A 25,368-nucleotide genomic window follows, 5' to 3' on the forward strand; every position below is an offset into this window, starting at 1 on the left:
TTCCCAACCACTGCTTCCCTTTCATGCCCCTCGACTCTTATAACTGCCATCTGCTTTCTGTACAAATTAAAATAGCCTTTCGCTCCCTGTATTTTACCCCTGCCACCTTCAGAATTTGAAAGAGAGTATTCCAGTCAACATTGTCAAAAGCTTTCTCTAAGTCTACAAATGCTAGAAACGTAGGTTTGCCTTTCCTAAATCTAGCTTCTAAGATAAGTCGTAGGGTCAGTATTGCCTCACGTGTTCCAACATTTATACAGAATCCAAACTGATCTTCCCTGAGGTCGGCTTCTACTAATTTTTCCATTCGTCTGTAAAGAATTCACATTAGTATTTTGCAGCTGTGACTTATTAAACTGATAGTTCGGTATTTTTCACATCTGTCAACACCTGCTTTCTTTGGGATTGGAATTATTATACTCCTCTTGAAGTCTGAGGGTATTTCGCCTGTTTCATACATCTTGCTCACCAGATGGTAGAGTTTTGTCAGGAATGGCTCTCCCAAGGCCATCAGTAGTTCTAACAGAATGTTGTCTACTCGGGGCGCCTTGTTTCAACTCATGTCTTTCAGTGCTCTGTCAAACTCTTCACGCAGTATCGTATCTCCCATTTCATCTTCATCTACATCCTCTTCCATTTCCCTAATATTGTCCTCAAGTACATCGCCCTTGTATAGACCCTCTATATACTCCTTCCACCTTTCTGCTTTCCCTTCTTTGCTTAGAACTGGGTTTCCATCTGAGCTCTTGATGTTCATACAAGTGGTTCTCTTATCTCCAAAGGTCTCTCTAATTTTTCTGTAGGCAGTATCTATGTTACCCCTAGTGATACTCGCTTCTACATCCTTACATTTGTCCTCTAGCCATCCCTGCTTAGCAATTTTGCACTTCCTGTCGATCTCATTTTTCAGACGTTTGTATTCCTTTTTGCCTGTTTCATTTACTGTATTTTTATATTTTCTCCTTTCATCAATTAAATTCAATATATCTCTTGTTACCCAAGGATTTCTACTAGCTCTCTTCTTTTTACCTACTTGATCCTCTGCTGCCTTCACTACTTCATCCCTCAGAGCTACCCATTCTTCTTCTACTGTACTTCTTTCCCCCACTGCTGTCAATTGTATCTTTATGCTCTCCCTGAAACTCTGTACAACCTCTGGTTTAGTCAGTTTATCCAGGTCCCATCTCCTTAAATTCCCACCTTTTTGCAGTTTCTTCAGTTTTAATCTACAGATCATAACCAATAGATTGTGTTCAGAGTCCACATCTGCTCCTGGAAATGTCTTACAATTTAAAACCTAGTTCCTAAATCTCTGTCTTACCATTATATAATCTATCTGATACCTTTTAGTATCTCCAGGATTCTTACATGTGTACAACCTTCTATCATGATTCTTGAACCATGTGTTAGCTATGATTAACTTATGCTCTGTGCAAAATTCTACCAGGCGGCTTCCTCCTTCATTTCTTAGCCCCAATCCATATTCACCTACTACATTTCCTCCTCTCCCTTTTCTTACTACCGAATTCCAGTCACCCATGACTATTAAATTTTCGTCACCCTTCACTATCTGAATAATATCTGTCATGGAGTAATACAAACTTATTTTGGAAGTAAAGTTCAAAATTTTCTCAACATGGCTTATTCTTACAGAGTCAGAAATTTTAAGTCTAATAAACAGAGAAAAATTCCATAAACTGAAATTTTAAATAACACTGTCGATATGGAACCATCTTATAGAGAAAAATTAATTGCTTACGCCAGTGCCATTTTCAGATGACTTGTTGTTGCCAAGTTTCACTAAACGGATGCCAATACTATACACAGTTACTTGATACAGGCAACAGAAAATTCACAGCGCAACTGCCAATGCTGCCTACAATATAACGTATACATACTGCATCGCCTGTGTAACTGATGGCAAAAACCACTTACTGTTATTTGCAACTGCAATAAAAGTTTCTGTCTGCAAAGCTTAAGTGTACGCTCTGGCAAGGATCAATGCGAATCTTATGGGGTCATGCCTGTCCCAACATTTTCAGCCTCACAAGGTACAATAAGACCAACAGCAATGCATCTTGTTCCTGTCATGGGCAGGGTCAGAATTGTTTGCATTACTGCAAAAGCTCTACACTGTCCTTAGCATTTAGCACTTCAGTGGAGATTCTCAATATTTTTCAAGCTACTAAGTATCTAGAGTGGTCCAATAAATAGTGGGTGCACATTCACATGGCATAACGATTTTGGTACAAATGCAGCAAAATCAACTGCAAAACTACACATGCAGATGTTATGATTAATGAAACCATCCGCAGGGAAGCACTAAAACTCCCAACCCCTATGTTAGAGGAAATCATTCTTCAGCCTGACCTGGAACTACAATGGATTCCTGAACCAACAACAATACAAGAGCAGCAACTGTAATTGTATACAAAGTGGGAGACATTGACAGTTCAGAATGCTCTACAGCCATTTGAAGGGCTGTCACATTGAAAAAATTGAGTTCGATCATGTTCCACAACTACAATTACAGACCACGTAGCAGAGCTTCCTGTAAGTCTACATTTTCAAGTAAAATTTGTTTGCACAGGGGAACAGTGGAAACAGTTTCACCAACACAGGCTCTAAAGCAATGGAAGTAAGTATAGTTGAAAACATAAATAGTGTTGTTAAAACACTATACTTTTACATACCCCCCCCCCCAATCTATTCTCAAACCAGCATTAAGTGGTGGTAGGATCCCAAATGATTTTTCAGGTGGATTTTGGGGCCTCCCACTTTGTTGATAAATCTCAGCACTATGCTACAGTACTGAAGGCTGCAACCAGAATATATTTCCTTCGTGGGCTTTTGGTACCGTAAGGATCCGCCCACCTCCCCCTAGGTGACTCACAAGGAGACGTCCCAACCAGTGGGATCGACTTTTGAAACAACCTATACAGTGATACAGGTTAATGGCCAACGAATCACAAGCTGCAGCCATTCATCCTGGTGGTTGGTTGGATGATTAAACGGGCCAAACTACTGGGTCATCAGTCCCTTTTTCCTCAGACTAACAGATCTACATGACTGTACATCAGTGATGGCCTAACACACAAAACCAGGAGAAAAAATGGAAATCAGTGTTTGGCATCAGTGCCCGGTCTGGCCACCTTGGTGCAAGTCTTATTACATTCGACGCCACACTGGGTGACCTGTGCGCTGGATGGGGATGAAATGATGATGAAGACAACACAACACCCAGTCCCTGAGCGGAGAAAATCCCCAACCCAGCTGGGAATCGAAACCGGGCCCGTAGCACGGCAATCCGTCATGCTGACCACTCAGCTATTGGGCAGGGGAAGAACATCCCAAGGTCTACCAAAGGCTAGATAAGGTACAAAAAAGAAGAAAGAAAGACAGGCAGGTGGGTGCCCCATCTATGGAGCAGCCAGAAGCCCCCAAACAAAGTGCAATGAGGGGACGTAATCCACCACTTAATAGAGGTACCCCACTCAGAAATTGTCCATGAAAGACAAGCAACACGGACACGGCAAGAGAAACACAGACAGACATAACGCCAACACGTCAAACAGACCATGTGATGGTGGAAGGGGCAGGGAGGAAGAAAAAAGAGTGGGTAGGACGAGGGTAGGGTGGACCACTGAGCCTAGACATCCACAGTCCAATCTGGGAGGAGGTGGCAACAGAGTGTTCTGCCAACCCTCAATGGGCTGATAAGGTTCAGTGGCTCTCCCTTAAAGAGAGAGTAGTAAAAGCGTCCTTCACAAATAAAATGTAAAACTAAGTCAGTCGCTGAGGCATCGTCTCTGAACACCAGGTGTAGCACCAAGTCAGGGAGATTAAGAGTCTGCCACAGGGTGGCTAGGTTGGAGCAATTCAGAAAATGTGGACCACTGTCAGACGGGAACCACAACAACAATGGAGTGGGTCCTCATGATGGAGGAAACATCCATAAGCCAGCTCAGTATAGCCGACGTGGACCTGGCAAGGGACAGTAGAGTCCTTGCGAGAGGTCTGCATGGAGGACCTCCACAGCTTCAAAGTCTCCTTTATCACCCATAGTTAGTTTGGTGAAGTCAGAATGAGCCAGATCCCTAAAACTTGACAGCATAATACAAATTGGAGGTCTGTTTCCAGAATACCAATCTCAAGAGTTGGCTTTCTGGTAGCCAGTTTTCAGGCTATCAGCGAGTTCATTCTCCAGGAGCCCAACATGGCCCAGGATCCTGACAAAGGTCACTGAGTGTCCATATTGTTCAAGGGCATACAGGGAATCTTGGAAAGCCATAACCAAGGGATGGCAAGGGAAACAGTGATCGAGAGCTCGCGAACTCCTCAAGGAGTCTCTGCAGATGAGAAAGGACTCACCGGAGCAGGAAAGAATATGCTCAAGTGTATGAGAGATGGCTACCAACTTTAAAATGAAAACCTACAGCCATCCAGCAAGGGGCACACTTCACTTCAGCGTGTCTCGCATGAGTGTAAGCAAAACCTACGTGACCAGCAATCATCAAGCCATCAGTAGAGCCCATTTCTGAGCCCCGAGATGCACAAAGCATGGAGAAGTATAGAAATATTGGTGACAGAGGGCCTCGGGGTGAAGTGAGTCTTTTGGAGCTTGTGATAGGTCAACACAAAGCTGTGGCCAAGGGATGCACCATGGAGGTGAACATGAGTGGGCCCGGAGGGCAGGTGGTGGAGGAAACAACTGGAATTCAGAGAGGATGGACCGGATGAAGATTGCGGCTGTTATCACTGATCCGGGCCACTGTTACCAGAGATGGAATTCCGTGTTTGGAAAGAGGAGACGGTAGTTCAAATACTTAGGAAAGCTGAAAATTTGTGTAGCATAATGGGCAAGCTATTATTGGCACCTGATCTGCACTGGAGGGACACCAACCTCCATGAGTCAGCTGTTCACACGGCTAATTCGAAAGGCTCCAGTCGCAAGTCAACCCCACTCATCCCGGTGGGTCCTTGCTTGCGAGTAATGGATGGGAAAAAATCTGAATTTCATGTGATGATCTGTAGCTTCAAATAAGAGTAACATTCTACAGACTGGTTGCATAGCTTAGTGGTTAAGGTAATGACTGCACGTATACAAGGTTGTGGGTTTTAATCTTGTCAGGTGCTTCAAAATTTTTTATTTTTTAATCTTTACCGAAATTACTGAGGCCATTCCTTTTATTCAATTAATTAGCTTAAGTGTGTGTTTTCCTATTCCTCTGTCAGATCGTATTAGTCACCATATGAAATACACCATTTGTTCTAATTTCTCTTTCTATCAATTTTTTTCCAGTTGGAATCCTTGTTCATTTAATTTTGATTATTGTTATGTGTTAATTTCAATTTAATTACTTCCATTTTATGATCTTACATTTTTGTCCATGTTGCTGCATTCATTACTTGTATTTCTCATTTTGTCAGCCCCCGGTAGCTGAATGGTCAGCGTGACGGATTGTCAATCCCCTGGGCCCGGGTTTGATTCCTGGCTGGGTTGGTGAATTTTCTCCGCCCAGGGACTGGATGTTGTGCTGTCATCATCATCATCATTCTAATCGACTGCAGGTCGCTGAAGTGGCGTCACATTGAAAGATCGGCACCCAGTGAACGGTCTGCCTGAGGGGGGCCCTAGCCATATGATTAAATTTTTTTAAAAAAATTTCCCATGTTGCTTGAATTTCATTTTACTTATAATACCTGCTTTCAATGACAATTGTCATCCAAAAACACGCACATCTTGTAATGAAAAATACATTCTTGACACCATTGCACAATCAACATAAATAGATTATGTTGTTGGCTTTTTTTAATTTTTTTTTTACTGACAGATTGGCATTTTTGCTTTAAATATTATGATATATAAACAAAAATAATTAAATTCGCCTGCACAAAGATTCCAAGAAAATGACAGGAAGAAAAAAATAAGAGCAACTGATGATGTTAAAGCATTGATTAAGATGATGTGATGTGACAAAGGAGTAAAAATTTAAAAAAAAAATTGCATGTAAGCCAATTACCTGAATAAAAATAATGATCATTATTTCAATAAAGACTTGAAAAAAATTAATCAATGCAGCTGACAATATTCAAACTGACAACCTTTTCCATATGAGGTAGGTACCTTAACCATTATGCTACGCAACCCGTCTGACAATTGTTACTATTGGTAAACATACAAAGCATTAAGCAAAATTCTTAAACGAGGGCCCACCAGAGTGAATGGCGGCAGGGAGTGATTCCTTGAACTTTGACCTACATCACTGTATAGTTTGTTTCGAAAAGTCGATTCCACCAATGGGGACCTCTCCTTGTCAGTAATACTGGTACCCAGGTTCATACCATTTCATGACTTGGAACCATTATGACATTCATATTTGAACCTTTTTCCAGGTAGCCTAGATTGCCCCCCCCCCCCCCCCCCCCACCACCACAAAAAAAAAAAAAAAAAAAAAAAATAAAAAAAAAAAAACACTCACATTACACTGAAGATAGATAAAAAACAAACAACTGCCCACAGTAGATTCCTTTCATGTTAAGAAATGTAGAGATGAACTCAGCACATTAGTAACAATCAAGTCCAGGCAATGGGCTACCACACTGTCATCAGGCAGCACTGCAAAATTTGTACATGTGGGAACTTTTAAGACCATGACCACTGTTACCCAATTTCTTGGCCTGTAAGGCTGCTAACTAATCTTACAGGTGCAGTCTGTTATGAAGATAGATTTAGCAGATGCATATCTACAGCTGCCATTTAGGGACACTTCCAAACAACATACTGATGTCAGTAGAGTGTGTGACCTAAATCAATATCATCAGTAACTTCCAATATGAATTAATAGTGTTCCAGAAATTTTTCTGAGATTTGTGGAGCAGACAGATTACTATATCCCACACTACAAAAACTACCTAGTCGATATCACCACAGTAGCAACAAAATAATACAGCAAGGGAAATCTCAGTCATTCATATCTTGCAAGAAGCTGGGCTTAAGTAGAACAGCTCTAGATATAATTTTGTTTTAAAGGTAACCCAAATACTTGAGAACATTTCCTGGACAGAAAAATAATATGGCCTATCATCGCGTCTCTATAAGCTATCTGTAGTAATAATAAATCTGTAAAACTGTTGTAGCTGTTTGAACATACTTCCCCAAAACTACTGGGACGAATTTTCATAGGGTTTTCGCAGGTAACTTGAGCATAGCTCAGCGCACCATGTAGACTTCAGTTTATCAAAATAGATATTGTGATTTAAAGTTTTAGATAAAACTCGTACCTGTCGGTCTGAACATGTTAATGTCTTTTATATAATTAACTTTGCATAGCTTGGGACACAATATAGGCTTTAGTTCATCAAAATTGTATGATGGAAAAAAATGCATTTTAGCTGGAAGTTTAATGTTTTTTATTTCAGTCTTTGATCGCAATATGAATCCTTTAGACGATGACCAGTTACGGACTGAAACCGGTCATTGTCTAAAGGATTCATATTGCGATCAAAGACTGAAATAAAAAACATTTGACAGTATTGGATCACTGTTTGTATACGCGACCATGTCGCAGTTGGTGAAAGCTGGAAGTTTATCAAAACTAATATTGTGAATGCGAAAGTCGCTCTGTCTATTATATTTTCATGACTAACCTGCTGAACAGATTTCGATGAAATATGGTATGGACATAGCTTGAACCCTGACAAAGAACACAGGCTAATTTCGAAAGTGTGTAATACAAGTTACTTATTGATTTGGAAAACATTATGTGAATTAAGGGAAAATATTTACTCTCTGAAAAAGCTATTTACTCTTTGACTTTCGGTCTTTATCATTGTTGTGAAAATGCTTTCCAAGGGTTATATGTGCTATGTGATATGATTGAAAGTAATGCATACAATGCTCATACAATCTTCAATACTTCTACACTATTTTTTGCTTAATGTACATGCTGTATAGCTACTTCAATAGCACGATTCATAGATGCACACTCTTGCCCATGGCAAGTATGCACTGCTCAACAACAACACTGCACATGGCGATGCACTGTGCTTGTGATTTGAGACAGCTTGCGGGCGGGGGTGTTGGGAATGGGATGCACATCACAAGCTATGCTTAACCTGAACAGACAGACAGGGATCTTGATGTTATTGCACACACAGTAGCTTATTTACCCACCATCACTCATCTTCAAAAAATTACTGATATGTGAGTGCAGCCACAGAAAACAGCTAGACTGCACTAATAATAAAACTAAAACCATCATGTCTGCCTATTTGAATATGATAATCTCCAAAAACTACTAAGGAATTTTTATGTGGTTCTCACAGGTAATTTGAGCCTAGCTGGGGCAAGAGACAGGCTTTCTTTCATCAAAATCATTTCACAGATAAAAAAAGATACTGTACTTTTAAAATTTCATCTCTTTGAAGAATGTTATTTTATCCATGTTGGATCTTGTGAACGAAGTGGCCATTAGTGATAGATGGTGAATGATGCAGTCATCAACTAATACTTTTTAGTACTGTATGAACAGTCAATATTTTATAATTAACTGGAGAAATATCAAGAATGGTGTCCCACAGTGTTCAGTCTTGGGTCCCTTATTGTTCTTCGTATATATTAATGACCTGCCACTCTATATTCATGAAGATGAAAAGCTAGTTCTTTTAGCTGATGATAGAAGTATAGTAAACACACTCAATAAACAAAAATTATCTATGGAAATTGTAGATAATGTCTTTCAGAAAATTATTAAGTGTTTCTCTGCAAACAGACTCTCACTAAAGTTTGAGAAAACACAGTACATACAATGCTGAACAGTAAATGGCATAACACTATTGATAAATATAGACTATGAATGGAAGTATGTAACTAAGGCAGAATGTTCAAAATTTCTCGGTGTGTGCTTTGATTAGAAGTTGAATTGGAAGAAATACATTGATCTGATGAAACAGTTAGGGTCAGCTACTTATGCTATTAAGTTTATAGTAAATTTTGGTGACAAACATATCAGTAAATTAGTGTATTATGCCTATTTTCATTCGCTGCTTTCATATGCCCTTATATTTTGGGGCAATTCATCATTAAGAGGAAAAGTATTCATTGCACCACCCAAGATCACCTTGCAGACATTTATTTAAGGAAATAGGGATGTTCACAGTACCTTTGCAATACATGTACTCACTTAAGAAATTTGTTATTACAAACCCACCCCACCTATCCCGGCAGTATGACCGATGATGCACTACTACTTGCTGCCACACAACAACACAGGAAACCCATCTGACTCATAGCAGGCTGCCTCATGCCCAGAGGAAAAACTATGTAGTGAAGATGGTCAGATAAGGATTTAAACCTTTTTTCTCCCAACTGTGAGTATGGAATACTAACCACTACTCCACTCTTTTTCAGTAAGAGTCCTTTCACCATCGCAGCTTATTGTAACTACTATTAATCTTTTAGGTCAAATAAACATTAGCTTACTTATTCTTTTGACATTTTTGCATGTCAGTAAAGGTGTACACCTACAGAAACTAACCCTTGAAGCTGACTAAAGAGCAATAGAAAAGTTGAATGGAACAAACACATTACTAAGCATCAAATTAGAATTAAGGAAAAATAAAGCAGAGGTTAGTTACAAATAATACAATAAAGAAGTATAGTTACAACAAATTAGTAAAGTTACTTGATTCAATTCAAAATTGCAGAACACACAGTAGCATAAACAAGACACATTTGAAACTGGTTCCTAAGAGATAAGTATTAGATACTAATTACACACTGACATCAAGCGCACTGAGTGAATATAAGAACGAAAGGGCCTGTGTCGTGAAATGGAATTATTTAGCTACAAGATACGATTCCAACAGAACTATGATGTCATTAATATAGCGGAAGTACAAGGTTTCACAAAAGGTCAATGGTTGACATCACTAACATGAAAATACGTGGGGGAAAATCTAAACTAATGGGACCTTCAAGGGAATAGGGAATTTTGGGTCAGCATCACCATTACTAACACCTTTAAACCATACTCAAAACTTGAAACTATCATACTTGTGGAAAAATTGGAATTCTGATTAATATAATAAATGTAGCTCTGAAATGAGCAATTTATATATAAAAACATTGTCAGGACACAGTTACTGGCGAAAGTCAGTAGGGAAAAATCCCTTTGCTTATTTTGAATATATGCATGCACAATTCTAGCAGACAACACAATCTTGGCCATCATCACTCAAAACAAATAAAAGATATATTATAAACAGAACATGCAACCGACATCTACACCTGAAATATAAGACAGCTAGATGTCATCTACATAACATTAGTCACACACAGATGAATATACCCATGTCTCATGTTCCTCACTAGATCCCATTAAACAACTTTCATGTTGTCCTCCCTCATTACAAGATTATAGGGCTGTAGGGCCACAGCTACAGGATATTACTTGCAGTGAGTTAGCTGTTGGGCATTAATAATCTGGGCCTGTTTTTAAAGACATCCTGATGGCAGAGGTATTAAGACTGGAAAATCAAATGGCTCTACTGGCTCTGAGCACTACAGGACTTAACAGCTGAGGTCATCAGTCCCCTAGAACTTAGAACTACTTAAACCTAACTAACCTAAGGACATCACACACACCCATGTCCGAGGCAGGATTCGAACCTGCTCAGCCACACAGGCCGGCTGCTGCAAAATCACCACTTAAAGTGAGCCAAAAAGTCTCAGCAACCAATCTCTATGATTGCATGGAAGCTCATAGTGTGTAATATATCAGGAAAAGCCATGAGAACGGAGAGATCTGACTAGCTTGCATCTACATTAAGTTAATCAGTGTATAGTTGTAATAATGAGGTACTAAATCTACTAAGTACGCTGTGATAATAATACATGACGTTTGGCAACCAAAACTTGTTAAATTCATAAAGATAGCATACAAGGAAAACATAAAAAAATTGATGAATATCATCACGCTTTACTTATTCCTGTCTAACACAGTTGGAAACAAATATACAGCACAAGCAACAATCAATAATTGAAAATTTAATGTAGGCCTATAACAAGCAACACATACTTCCCTATGACAGGTGTTTGAGATCCCTTGAGACGTTTTCTTTCAGCCGACTTGTGACGTTAGAAGTTACAATGTCGTATGCTTTCAACCGTAATATAACACTTGAATGGATGTCTTTCATGAATTATTATCAATCATAGCAATATTCAAAGGCAAGAACTTCATTAGTTCTAATACTGGTTATATACTAATAATGATCACTGTTTAATCGATACACCACTCATCCTGCAGGTGTCTCACACTCACCTTCACTTTTTTTCCGTCCACAATCACAGTTTTCATTGAAAAATCTACACCTATAGTACTTCCATGTCTTTCTATAAAAGTTCCAGATTTGAATCTCTGAACTACACATGTCTTTCCCGTACCACAATCACCGATCAAAACTATTTTAAACAAGAAATCGAAACTGTCATCTCCTGAATTTGTCTGCGACATTTTTTTGGTTTATGGACAAAGGCTGCCTACACTTTTTTAATTTCACTCTGTAGCTACATGACACTGCAAAGATATTACGCATCATAGATATGCCATCAAAAAAGATCTGCACGAACAGATATATCTTTAACCTGTGACTCTTCATGCTTTCCCGCCGGCAACTCCTATTTGGCAACTGTGGCCAATAGTCACCATATAGAATAGTCACGATATAGAATATTTGTTTCGAAGTAATACTGTAGGTCAGACAAAGCGTGATCTGGTGGCAGGGCAGATTAGAGGACGTTATTCTGGAGTAACCATTATCACAGTTCCAGTTATTCTTTGATAACCGTTATTTTTAACGGTTATTAATAGCTGTCAAGTTATTTTTCGCAAGCGAATACCGAATACTCCGACGGGGCTACAGTTAAATAACGACATAGTTGGAATCAAAAATGGTTCAAATGGCTCTGAGCACTATGGGACTTAACATCTGTAGTCATTAGTCCCCTAGAACTAAGAACTACTTAAACCTAACAAACCTAAGGACAGCACACACATCCATGCCCGAGGCCGGATTCGAACCTGCGACCTTAGCGGTCACGCAGTTCCAGACTGTAGCGCCTAGAACCGTACGGCCACAACGGCCGGCTACAGTTGGAATCCATCAGTTTAGTTATCAGTATAACTGCGAGTAGTGTGAAATGGCATGAATGTCGTATGAATCGTGTCATAACCTTAGCTAATTAACTCAGGGTACATTTTAGTTGATGTTAGAACGATTATTAGTGTTTCATATTATATGTTTGTGGCGTCTTCTGTCATCGTCCAGTGCCGTGACATGCGCGGGTGTTTGGAAGTACAGTGCTGCGAAACTTTCCCGCTGGACGCCAGAGACGCTATACACAAGCAACATTTGTTCTGTGTTTTATTCTTTGATTGTTGAGTTGAGTTCCAAGTTCTACTCTGTGGCGAAAGTGTGAATCCAAGTGTGTTAGACACGGAATAATTTACCGTACTGAACTTTTCTCACGCATTCGCACGAGTTATCGGTTGCAGTGTAATATTGTCTGTTCCGACCGCAGGATTGCGTAAAGAAATTATTCCAAGCTGAGATTAGCCTACGTCTCTTATTCAACCTACAAGACACGCAGATGTTAAACCGTCGATCGCGGTAATTGAAACCGGTACCGACAAGGTGGTGACCGCAACGTGAACTCCTGCGTGCACGCTGAATTTACGAGAAGTCCTTGCAAGAAATTGAGATGGCGAATCCACCAGAGCCGACAAATAATTCTGTGGCGCTTCTAGCGGTGCGACTACCACCCTTCTGGCCGCACAATCCATCCCTGTGGTTTGCGCAAGTCGAAGCAAATTTTTCCTACGCGGGTATCACGGTCGACGCCACGAAATTCGCGCTGGTGGTCAGTCAACTAGATCACCAGTACGCCGCTGAGGTTCAAGACATCATAATTAACCCGCCGGGAACGAACAGCTACGACCGATTGAAAGAAGAACTAATTCGGCGCGTGTCCGCTTCGCAAGAAGAACGAATCCGGCAGGTGCTTACCCAAGAGGACATCGGCGATAAGAAACCTTCACAGTATCTACGCCATCTGCGGAGTAAAGTAGACGCAGGTACTGTCCCGGACAGCTTACTGCGCACCATCTGGAGCAGCCGGTTACCACCACCAGTGAAGGCAATCGTGGTGTTACAGACTGGCGCGTCTTTAGATGCAGTGGCCGATTTAGCCGGTAAGATCCAAGAGGCAATGACGCCGTCAATAGTTAGCTCCGCCACCGCGGCGTGCGCCTGCGCGGCGACAACTGTCTCGCGCGCGGATTGTGATGTTCTCGTCAACAAAGTGGACTTATTATCACGGCAAATCAGCGAGCTGTTACACTGCCGCGACACGGACAACAGGAGCCGACATCGATTCCGTCGTCGCTCACGCAGCCGATCATCGACAGCCTCGACTACGACAGTTACCATCGCAAGTTTGGCGAGCAAGCACGTAAGTGTACGACGTCCTGCGCCTACCTAAACGGCAGCGGCGATCGGAAGTGAGCGCCTCCTCCGGTTGCTGTCCGACATCCAGGCGCCTGTTGGTAAGTGACCGACGTTCGACCTGGAAGTACTTACAAGGAAACCTCCCCATCGCACCACCCTCTGATTTAGTTATAAGTTGGCACAGTGGAAAGGCCTTGAAAAACTGAAAACAAATCAATAGAGAAAACAGGAAGAAGTTATGTGGAACTATGAAAAAATAAGCAAAATATACAAACTGAGTAGTCCATGCGCAAGATAAGCAACATCAAGGATAATGTGACCTCAGGAGCGCCGTGGTCCCGTGGTTAGTGTGAGCAGCTGTGGAACGAGAGGTCCTTGGTTCAAGTCTTCCCTCGGGAGAAAAGTTTATTTACTTTCGCAAAGTTATGATCTGTCCGTAAGTTCATTGACGTCTCTGTTCACTGTAATAAGTGTAGTGTCTGTGTTTTGCGACCGCACCGCAAAACCGGGCGATTAGTAGACGAAAGGACGTGCTGTCCAATGGGAACCGAAAACATTTGATCGCAGGGTCATAGGTCAACCGATTCCTCCACAGGAAAACACGTCTGATATATTCTATACAACACTGGTGACGGCACGTGCGTCACATGACAGGAATATGTTGTCGACCCACCTAAATTGTACACTTGGCGAAGGGTAAAAAGATTCTTCTACCTTGCTCGATTTAGGTTTTCTTGTGGATACATACTACGGCGGAGTTACCTCGCATCGGCCGGCCGGACGAACAGATAATAGTTGTCTGAAAATAAAGAATGTAAACTTTTCACTCGAGGGAAGACTTGAACCAAGGACCTCTCGTTCCGCAGCTGCTCATGCTAGCCACGGGACCACGGTGCTCCTGAACTCACAGTATCCTTGATGTTGGATATGTTACCCATGGACTACTCAGTTTGTATATTTTGCTTATTTTTTCGTAGTTCCACACAACTTCTTCCTGTTTTGTCGATTGATCTGTGTTCAGTTTTTCAAGGCCTATCCACTGTGATGAAGATGAAATGGGAGATACGATACTGCGTGAAGAGTTTGACAAAGCACTGAGAGACCTGTGCCAAAACAAGGCCTCAGGAGTAGACAGCATTCCATTAGAACTATTGATGGCCTTGGGAGAGCCAGTCATGACAAAACTCTACCATCTGGTGAGCAAGATGTATGAGACAGGCGAAGTACCCTCAGACTTCAAGAATAATATAATAATTCCAATCCCAAAGAAAGCAGGTGTTGACAGATGTGAAAATTACCGAACTATCATTTTAATAAGTAACAGCTGCAAAATACTAACGCGAATTCTTTACAGACGAATGGAAAAACTGGTAGAAGCTGACCTCGGGGAAGATCAGTTTGGATTCCGTAGAAATTTTGGAACATGTGAGGCAATACTGACCCTACGACTTATCTTAGAAGAAAGATTAAGGAAAGGCAAACCTACGTTTCTAGCATTTGTAGACTTAGAGAAAGCTTTTGACAATGTTGACTGGAATACTCTCTTTCAAATTCTAAAGGTGGCAGGGGTAAAATACAGGGAGCGAAAGGCTATTTACAATTTGTACAGAAAGCAGATTGCAGTTATAAGAGGCGAGGGGCATGAAAGGGAAGCAGTGGTTGGGAAGGGAGTGAGACAGGGTTGTAGGCTCTCCCCGATGTTATTCAATCTGTATATTGAGCAAGCAGTAAAGGAAACAAAAGAAAAATTCGGAGTAGGTATTAAAATCCATGGAGAAGAAATAAAAACTTTGAGGTTCGCCAATGACATTGTAATTCTGCCAGAGACAGCAAAGGACTTGGAAGAGCAGTTGAACGGAATGGACAGTGTCTTGAAAGGAGGATATAAGATGAACATCAACAAAAGCAAAACGAGGATAATGGAATGTAGTCGAATTAAGTCGGGTGATGCTGAGGGAATTAGATTAGGGAATGAGACACTTAAAGTAGTAAAGGAATTTTGCTATTTGGGGAGCAAAATAACTGATGATGGTCGAAGTAGAGAAGATATAAAATGTAGACTGGCAATGGCAACGAAAGCGTTACTGAAGAAGAGAAATTTGTTAACACCGAGTATAGATTTAAGTGTCAGGAAGTCGTTTCTGAAAGTATTTGTATGGAGTGTAGCCATGTATGGAAGTGAAACATGGACAATAAATAGTTTGGACAGGAAGAGAAAAGAAGCTTTCGAAATGTGGTGCTACAGAAGAAGGCTGAAGATTAGATGGGTAGATCTCATAACTAATGAAGAGGTATTGAATAGAATTGGGGAGAATAGGAGTTTGTGGCACAATTTGACGAGAAGAAGGGACCGGTTGGTAGGACACGTTCTGAGGCATCAAGGGATCCCAAATTTAGCATTGGGGGGCAGCGTGGAGGGTAAAAATCGTAGAGGGAGACCAAGAGATGAATACACTAAGCAGATTCAGAAGGATTTAGGTTGCTGTAGGTACTGGGAGATGAAGAAACTTGCACAGGGTAGGGTAGCATGGAGAGCTGCATCAAACCAGTCTCAGGACTGAAGACCACAACAACACAACAACAATCCACTGCGCCAGCTTATAACTAAATCTGAGGGGGGTGCGATGGGGAGGTTCCCTTGTTAGTAGACACCGGTTCCGATTTGTCAATCTTCCCTCGAACCATGCTACGTCAGAAGCGACCGTCTACGCCCATATGCCTCACAGCTGCTAATAACTCCCGGATTACGACGTATGGCACGATGCGCTTGGAACTCGACCTCGGGTTGTGGCGCGCTTTCGCGTGGGACTTCACCGTCGCGGGCGTCGCCGAACCAATCATCGGAGCCGACTTCCTCGCCCACCACAACCTGCTGCCTGACATAAGGAACTCTCGCCTGGTCGACAACACCACCGGCCTAACAATTTCCGGATTCCATCGAGATGCCGCTGTCCATACTGCCAAGGTAATTCAGGTAGTGGATGGCGAGTACGCGGAGCTGCTGCGAGGATTTCCAGGCGTGATACGACCTCCTGGAGCACCTAAGGCGGTAAGTTATGATACCGTCCATTATATTGAGACTACTGATAGACCCCCTACCTCTGGCAGGCCGCGACGTTTAGCCCCAGATCGCTTCAAAATAGCAAAGGCAGAATTAGACTGTATGTTGCGCGAAGGCGTAATCCGGCCTTCCAACAGCCCTTGGTCCTCACCATTACTACTAGTGCCAAAGAAGGAGAATGCATGGAGACCGTGCGGCGAATATAGAGCCCTGAACACCCGGACAATACCCGATCGTTATCCCGTACCCTTGTTGCGCGATTACAATTACGCATTGAGTGATTCAGTAGTGTTCACTGTGTTAGACTGTGCAAAGGCCTACGCACAGGTACCTGTAGCCGAACGTGACATTCCAAAGACAGCCATCATCACTCCTTTTGGTTTATTCTAGAGCATGCTCGTGACTTTTGGACTGAGGAATGCCGCACAGACGTGGCAACGCTTCATGGATTCTGTGCTACAGGATTTACCTTTTGCGTTTGCATACCTCGATGACATTTTGATTTTTTCGTCGTCACCTGAGGAACATCGACACCATCTAATCGAAGTGTTCAAGCGATTGGAACACTATGGAATCGCGCTCAATACCTCAAAATGTGTCTTTGGTCACCCTGAAGTAGACTTTCTCGGACATAGAATTTCTGCTGCAGGATCGCTACCACTACATGAGAAGGTGGAAGCCATTTCGCGCATTCCGAGACCCACTACAGCCAAGGAACTACGGCGTTTCCTCGGGATGTTAAATTTTTACCGCCGTCTTTGCCACACTCTGCTGAGCTACAGGAACCTTCAGTCGCAGCGCTAACTGGTCCGAAAGCCAAGGGTACCGCGCCCATAACCTGGACTCACGAAATGACTGTCGCATTTGAAGCGGCCAAGAAAAGCATCGCCAACGCAGCCCTGGTGGCACATCCAGATCCTACTGCCACGTTAGCACTGGTAGTCGACGCTAGCCAGACCGCAGTCAGCGCTGGGTTGCAACAACAATGTAGTGACACGTGGCAGCCACTCGCATTTTTTTCACGCAAGTTGACAACCTCACAAAGACTTTGGAGCACATACGACACAGAGCTTCTGGCCATTTACGAATCTGTCAGGTACTTCAGACCGCAACTAGAAGCACGTGACTTTGTTATCTTTATGGATCACAAGCCACTAACATATGCATTCCGTCAGGACAACATGAACTGTTCCCCCAGATAACACAACCAGTTCATGTTTATTTCTCAGTTTACCTCTGATATACGTCATGTGTCTGGGATCGACAATGTAGTGGCCGATTGTTTGTCCAGAGTCACGGTTCTAGGCGCTCTGTCCAGAACCGCGCGACTGCTACGGTCGCAGGTTCGAATCCTGCCTCGGGCATGGATGTGTGTGATGTCCTTAGGTTAGTTAGGTTTAAGTAGTTTTAAGTTCTAGGGGATTAATGACCACAGATGTTAAGTCCCATAGTGCTCAGAGCCATTTGAACCATTTTTTGTCCAGAGTCAGCAGCATCCCCAATACGATTGATTACGCCAACCTCGCTGCGGCACAGCAAGCTGATGCGGAACTACAAGCGATTCTGTCAAATGATGAATCAGCGCTGGACCTGCAGCTGGTAGACATTCCTGGAAGCGACGTAAAGCTATATTGTGACATGTCCACACTGAAGCCGAGAGCCTTCCTACCTCTGGAATTTCCGAAGAACGCTTTCCATTCGCTGCACAATTTATGTCACCCAAGAATACGAGCTACAACGCGCTTAGTTACAACGCGTTACGTGTAGCCTGGAATGCAAACGGACTGCCGTGAATGGGTGAGATGCTGCTTGAAATGCCAGCGTAGCAAGATAAATCGCCACGTCCACTCACCGGTAGGAAGCTTTCCAATTACGACAGCACGATTCACGCATGTCCACCTTGACATTGTTGGCCCACTGTCAACATCCGATGGTCACCGTTACATACTTACAGTGACTGATCGGTACACTCGATGGCCAGAAGCTGCACCAGTGGACAATGTTATGGCAGGAACTATCGCATTCACCTTCATCAAACACTGGGTGTCACGCTTTGGTTGCCCGCTGCACATTACGACAGACAGGGGACGTCAATTCGAGTTCGATTTGTTTCGAGAGTTGACAAAATTTTGTGGGACACTTCACCACCGGACGACGAGCTATCACCCTGCCAGCAATGGTTTAATAGAGCGATGGCACCTTACCCTAAAAGCTGCCCTAATGTGTCATGACACCGGATGGACCAAAGCACTGTCTGTGGTATTACTTGGACTCAGAAGCACATTCAAGCCAGACCTGGCTGCTTCTTCAGCCGAATTGGTTTATGGCGAAGCATTACCCCTGCCGGGAGAATTCGTGGCTACCGACGCTCTGCCGAACCCTACGGGTGACCAGCCGGAATTTCTCCGCCAACTGCGACAACATGTGGCTTGCCTCCGTCCGCAGCAATCTCCCCGGGAAAGCGTAGTACGATCTTCGGTCAACAGATGGCGCGAGACACTGTTGACAGTAGACAGTTACTGAAATAACTGCCTGTATCAGAGAAACGGTTATCGCAGTAACCGTTACTTCTCGGTAACCGGTTATTTCTATTAGTTACGTTATTTTTTGCCACCTCTACGGCAGACCCAAGAGCCAAAAGGCCGTTGCATACTTCAAGTCACGTCACGGCACGTAACGTTAACGTCAACGTCAGGGGATATTTACACTGGACGTTACATCACATCACAGTTCGCTTAGCCTAAACGTGCTTTATTTGTATGCACATCACGAGAAGTACTGTGGCTGCGCTCCTTTCAAAGATATAATTTGGCTTTCTCGAAGACACCTATAGGTGTAATTACTTACTGAACACAGTCGCCGTTGCGTATAACGCGTTACCTTTTATCTGTAAATGACTGGTTTCGAACTACTACAGAGATCATCATCATATCTAAATTTCTTCTAGGTAGTAGGAATCCGTGACTTGGAAGGAAAATGAAAAACAAAAAAAAGTTAAATCTATAGACGTCTCTCCAGCCGGCCAGAGTGGCCGAGCGGTTAAAGGCGCTACAGTCTGGAACCGCACGACCACTACGGTCGCAGGTTCGAATCCTGCCTCGGGCATGGATGTGTGTGGTGTCCTTAGGTTAGTTAGGTTTAAGTAGTTCTAAGCTCTAGGGGACTTATGACCACAGCAGTTGAGTCCCATAGTGCTCAGAGCCATAGACGTCTCTGTTGTCAAGGTATCACCGCGATTGCGGCAGCCATTCTAGCAGATGAAGGGAAGCAGTACTTTTCATTTATTGCAAATTTGGAAATTATTTCTGTCTTTTCTTCTTTGAAACTGACAACCTGCCCACTTTAAACGGTAATCATTTACGTAGCACCATGTAGTAAGCAAAGTGTTTAAGAAGCTACCACAGCGCTAAATAAGTATGCTGGATGTGTGAAGTGTGTTCTAATTTGTTCGAAAAATTACAACTATTGCCGTATTTTCTTTCTTTGAAAGTGACAGCCTGTCAGTTCCATACAAGCTATTTACTTTGTGGTATGTGTTACAAAAAGTACTTAAGGAGAAGCTCGCCTACTACTAAAGAAATGTGGTTGTTGTCTGAAATGTGTTCTGATTTGCACACATAATTACGATTCACTGCCAGGAAAGTAAACTTCTTCCTTTGCTATTAAAAGTAACTGAAGCAACTAGGAAAAAACACCAACGGAAATATGCCTGCACTAGTGCCAGAATATATTTCGTCTGCATATGTGCTTAATTTGAAGACATTCTTGTTTGGAAAAAAGTCTCCTAAGATAATTAGCTTGTAATTTTTTTTTATACGTTATAGCAGCTGACAGTGAGACTAAAGCTGGGTTCACAAACGCAACAGAAGTGTTTCCATAGATAATGGGATTCTGCAGTTGGTATAAAGCTGCATATGTGAACTTTGCGCAATTGAAGAGTCGCAACTTCTGCCATGCTACAGAAAGTTCAACTTTGTTGCGCCACTCCCTACCACCACAGCTCCCTGGTGATGTTTCGAAACACAAACATTGTGTCACAGTTATTGTGGAGTAATTGCTGTCACACTCAATTCGATTTGAGTATGTATACATTTTTTACTGAAAAGAGTGAAAACAGTCATTGGCAGGCACATGTTCGCAGTGTCTGGAACTACAAGAACAGCAAACTATGTTTCATTTTCTGCAGCAGTGTGCGTGTGTGTGGGCAATACCTGCCAAGCAATGACGTGTCCTACAATCTTAAAAGTTTTTTGGATGAATAAATAAATAAATCTAATATGTGGAACCAAAAAAGCGAGTCGTATAAACTTCTGATTTGCGAGTCCAAGCATTGTATAAATTGTGAATTATATGCCGCCAACAGGTCCCGAGTGTGATGTGGTAGCTGTTAAACTGAAAATTACTTATTCAAAATGCCTGTGTCAACGAAAGCAATAAGATTCTAAAATCTTGGAAGAGTGATGTGTCTGCGGATGGTACTTACATGCCAGCTGTTCGTTACTTTGCCACTGTAGACAGCATTTTTTTCTTCAAGTGTTATTTCTTTTATAAATGTGGTTGTGGCCCCTGATTTATCCCTGTGCGAAATCTATTTTTGGATCCAACATTTGGGCTTCGTCTTCCTTGTATTTAATTCTTGTCACAGCTCTAATGCCAAGCCTGCTCTATAACATCCATACCCGCCCATATGATTTCAATTGACACCATATTGGAAGCTGTGCAATTATATAGAATTTGTGACGTCCTGTGCGAGTGGCAGGTCAACGTGCCACTACTGAAAGACACATGCTGTGGCGCAACACTAGTTGCATGTGTGAGAACTGCATAAGTCACCTTTCAATTCTTTCTCAGATGTGTCAATCTTTTTTTAACTATTTTTTTTGTTCTGACGATGAGTGGTAGTTTCTTTTTACCAGATAATCAATATGTTTTGAATATTCTGTCACATTCCCGTGTTTCATACTTCATTTCACAACTGCTGACAATGACAAGCCACAGAAGCTGCCAGGAACGTGAAGATGTATTATAAAATTGTTGCAGATGGCAAGACGCGAACCAAAATTGCCAGATCTGCAAGTCCACCTCCTGAGCTATCACTGCTGTCGTTACTGACTACAGCACAGTGGTAATAGTTTGTGCTGTGTCGCGTGCCTACTGAAACCTTTAAACGTCAGTAACTCATTATTTTACATTTAATATCAGTAAATTGTACCTTTTCGGGAGATCCTCAACCTGCTAATGATTTGAAACAGCATTTATTTACAGGACACAAGTTATAAGTTGATTATAGTATAAAACACCAACTCGAGCTTGACGAAATTCAAGTCTCATCCAGGTGCTTTACTCAAAGTATTTCTACGAAAGGAACGCAGCCACAATAACTCTCATAACATATATGTAAATAAAGGCACATTTAGCCCAATACTTAACGATGAAAGTAATGTTATTAGACGTCATCTGTTACACAAAAAGGCCGGAGTGTAGTATTGGGACTGAAGAGCTAATAATGATAAAGTTTGTTTATAGCCAGAGGAAACTTCGTAACTGATATTCTGGATCAATTTTGTATGCTGAATTTCTGAGAAGTGGAAGAACATTTCGAAACAAAAAATTGGAAATCATTTCCCAATGCAACTTTCACAGCAGTTGACAGCTCTGTTTTACAAAACATGGTCTGCACACAAATAACAGTGGTAAAGATGTAACATGTCCCAAAATAATAAAAAGCTGTTCTATCAGTGTCTACCTGCCTCTATCATATTGCATTATAATCTGGAGAAATACAACATATACGCATATTCATAGGTTAGTGAAGCTTCAAAAGAAGATTCTTAGATGCACTGCAAGTCCGACCCCAAGACAATCGTGCAGAAATGAACGGAGAACTTAATATCATTACTGTCCCTTTACTAAATATATTTGCTACAATTATGCACTTGAAAGAAAATAGTAGTGCACCGTTAAATACACGACTACAATATGAGGAATAGGGACAATTATTATCCATATTGGAAGCCTCCTACGTTAACCAAAAAAGATGGCTTAGCTGTTGAGCGCATTTTGTACAATAAATCGTCACACACAAGAAAAAATATTGAAAAGACATCAGGTTTCAGAAATAAATTAAGAGATTATTTAGCCTATGAGAATATCTAGAAGCTACTGTTTCATAGAGAGGATCTCCTTCAAAACAAGGACATCATAAAATGTTTGTATCCCAGGAAGCATATATGTATATACAATTACGTATTTTCTCGTCAGATAAGAGTGATCCAGCTGCTGCTTGATCTTTTTTTATTCTTCTGGTTTCCCTGGACACACATGGTGATGTAGAGTGAGGCTGTCAGAGTGTGAGATAATAAAGACTAGTGGTTTTTAATCGCAGCAGTGAAATGGTGAAAGTGTAAAATTTTGAAAATATGGAGATGAGTATGTGAATTTCGCGTGGACATCGAATTGTTATTATTCATATTTTTATCTCATTCACCTCATGTTAATGAAACCTTGCTTTAGTGTTTGGTATTCATCCATGAATGAAAATTTAACTAAATTAGATGTGTTTTCGTTATGTTATATGTAAAAAATGTAATTGAAATTTTGTATATCCTGACTACATTTATGGAAATTATGTCCAGAAGGATTAATGAACAAATAAAGTAAACAACAGCCCTGTTTCCTAGCCAACAATGGTAGATAGAGAAGGTGCAACCATACTTGTGCAGGTAGTGGAAGAACCTACGGAATTATTACCACAAACTTTAACTGCAGCAACAGTGATTATGGAATCTCGAAAAGCAACCATCAAACCTACAATAACTGACCACCTGCCTTCATCAGCAGCATTTTCAGAAACTGCATCAGATGTTGACCTGTCACAGTAGTTCAGTAATCCAAAACCTTTCATGAATCTTGGTTCCTCCAAAATCTTCACCAATTCACCACTTGATGTGCAACCACTGTCATCAGTAGCATCAGAGCCAAGCAGAAGAAGCACAGAACTCAGGAAACCCACAATTTTGCAACATTTTTCATATCCAGCCTCCATTCCAGGACTAACCTGCAACCTCTAATTGCAATTTAAAACATAACAGCATCATCAGGTCTAAGTGATTAGGAAATGACAAATTTTGTACATTTCACCAGAATATAATGGATCCCACAAACAAACTGGACCAACTGTCTAAATGAACATTGCCCACATATTATTAATAGTGACTGACCCAGCCATGATCATGATTGTGATTTTTATTGGTCCCATAAATCACCCTTCATAGTGTTGTGTACTTGTAATATACAACACGCCATGTGCTTACAATCTAGACAATATATACATGTAAAAGCTTATACATTAAATACGTATAGTAACTTGCACAGCATATACATAATGTTAAGTAATTCACAGTAAATTACAATACATAATGATTGAAAGTACTAGAGTTAAAAAATTGCAATTTTGTGACATAATATTATCTTATATTGTATATGAGTGCTTACTTTCTAACACTAATTCCTAACGCTAGCTTCTCCGAATGTGGAACATAAAATTTATCACCCACAGTATGAACTTCTCCTCACTGTCTGCTCATGCACTCAGCCACACAATAGAATTCTTTGCCTATTAGAAACCTTTTTAGGGTTGCAGGGAACATCTCTGTTTTAAGGTTTTTTAAGTCTCTTGGCAATGCTTGTATAACCTAGTACTGGAGTACTTAGGTACTTTTTCGAAAAACTGAAGTCTATGTGAAATGCACCTCAATTCATTAACCTTCAGCCTGTACACTGGTCTTTTGGACCAGGACAACTCCCCCCCCCCCCCACTTCTCCCCCCTCCACTTCTACCCTTCTCAGCAGCCTCAAGGCAGTTGCAGAGGGAGGTGAGGTAAGTCTCATGTTTGTTGTGCATCTGTCTATAATTCTGTAGTTAACGAATTCCTATCCCTCTCTCTACTCCAAATCAAAGAGACTGAGGTGCACGTCGAATTTTCTTTTTTTTTCCTGGTCCAAAAGACGCCATGTACCGTCAAGTAGTGTGTTTTGCCTTTCGAAGTTGACTGCAAGTCTGCAAAATTGGGAAAAATCTGTGTATGTATCCACATATCAAGTGTGTGTGTGTGTGTGTGTGTGTGTGTGTGTGTGTGTGTGTGTATCTGTTGTGTGTGTGTGTGAGTTACTCAAAGTTGTCAAAAATTGTCCACATTCTATTTTTCCCTTACATACAACAAAAATGGCACAAAAACCTTGTACCAGATTACACACTGACAATCTGAATTTCTAAGAAATGTTGGACAGAATTTTGTTTGCAGATGATTCATACACTGGTCAGGGAAATTATGCATCGGCATCAGATGAAGGAGATGGTGCTAGTAGGGAAGTAGAAGAAGACAATTTACTTGCAAATTTCAAGGATGATGTGGAAGATGATGTTGATTATTAGCCACCATCAGAGGACTAATATGATGCTAACATTGATACGGCCGCAACAAGACTATACTGAAGAAGAAATCGCAAAAGCGGCTGAATGAAACGCTTCCTTGCGCATCTTGTAACTTACTTGGTTGCAGACGGTCTTGAATGGCACTTGGAATGTCGTAGTAACAAAGTACGAACAGTAAGAGGTAACATTGTGGCTGCTATTCCAGACGTGAAAGGCCCCGTCTTTGCACTAGGGGATAAACCAACAGCCAAACAACTTTCGGACTTGTAAACTGATAAAGTGTATACTGATGAAATAGTGTTATGTACTAACAGGAAACTGGATTCTGCTCATGAAATAATAGATAACAGAACTGTGATGA

The 25,368-nt window shown here is 41.5% G+C and overlaps 1 protein-coding gene across 1 annotated transcript in view; it reads right to left on the reverse strand.

Annotated features, from left to right (window-relative positions):
- LOC124798716 (ras-related protein Rab-43) overlaps window positions 1-11,604 on the reverse strand; it is a 63,437-nt gene extending 51,833 nt beyond the window's left edge. Inside the window, exon 1 of the mRNA XM_047262243.1 lies at window positions 11,328-11,604. Coding sequence (XP_047118199.1) covers window positions 11,328-11,519 — 192 coding nt within the window. The 5' untranslated portion in view covers window positions 11,520-11,604. The remainder of the gene's footprint in view (window positions 1-11,327) is intronic.
- Window positions 11,605-25,368: the final 13,764 nt, after the last annotated feature.

Source organism: Schistocerca piceifrons, chromosome 5 (assembly GCF_021461385.2).
Source record: "Schistocerca piceifrons isolate TAMUIC-IGC-003096 chromosome 5, iqSchPice1.1, whole genome shotgun sequence".
Lineage (NCBI taxonomy): Eukaryota > Metazoa > Arthropoda > Insecta > Orthoptera > Acrididae > Schistocerca > Schistocerca piceifrons.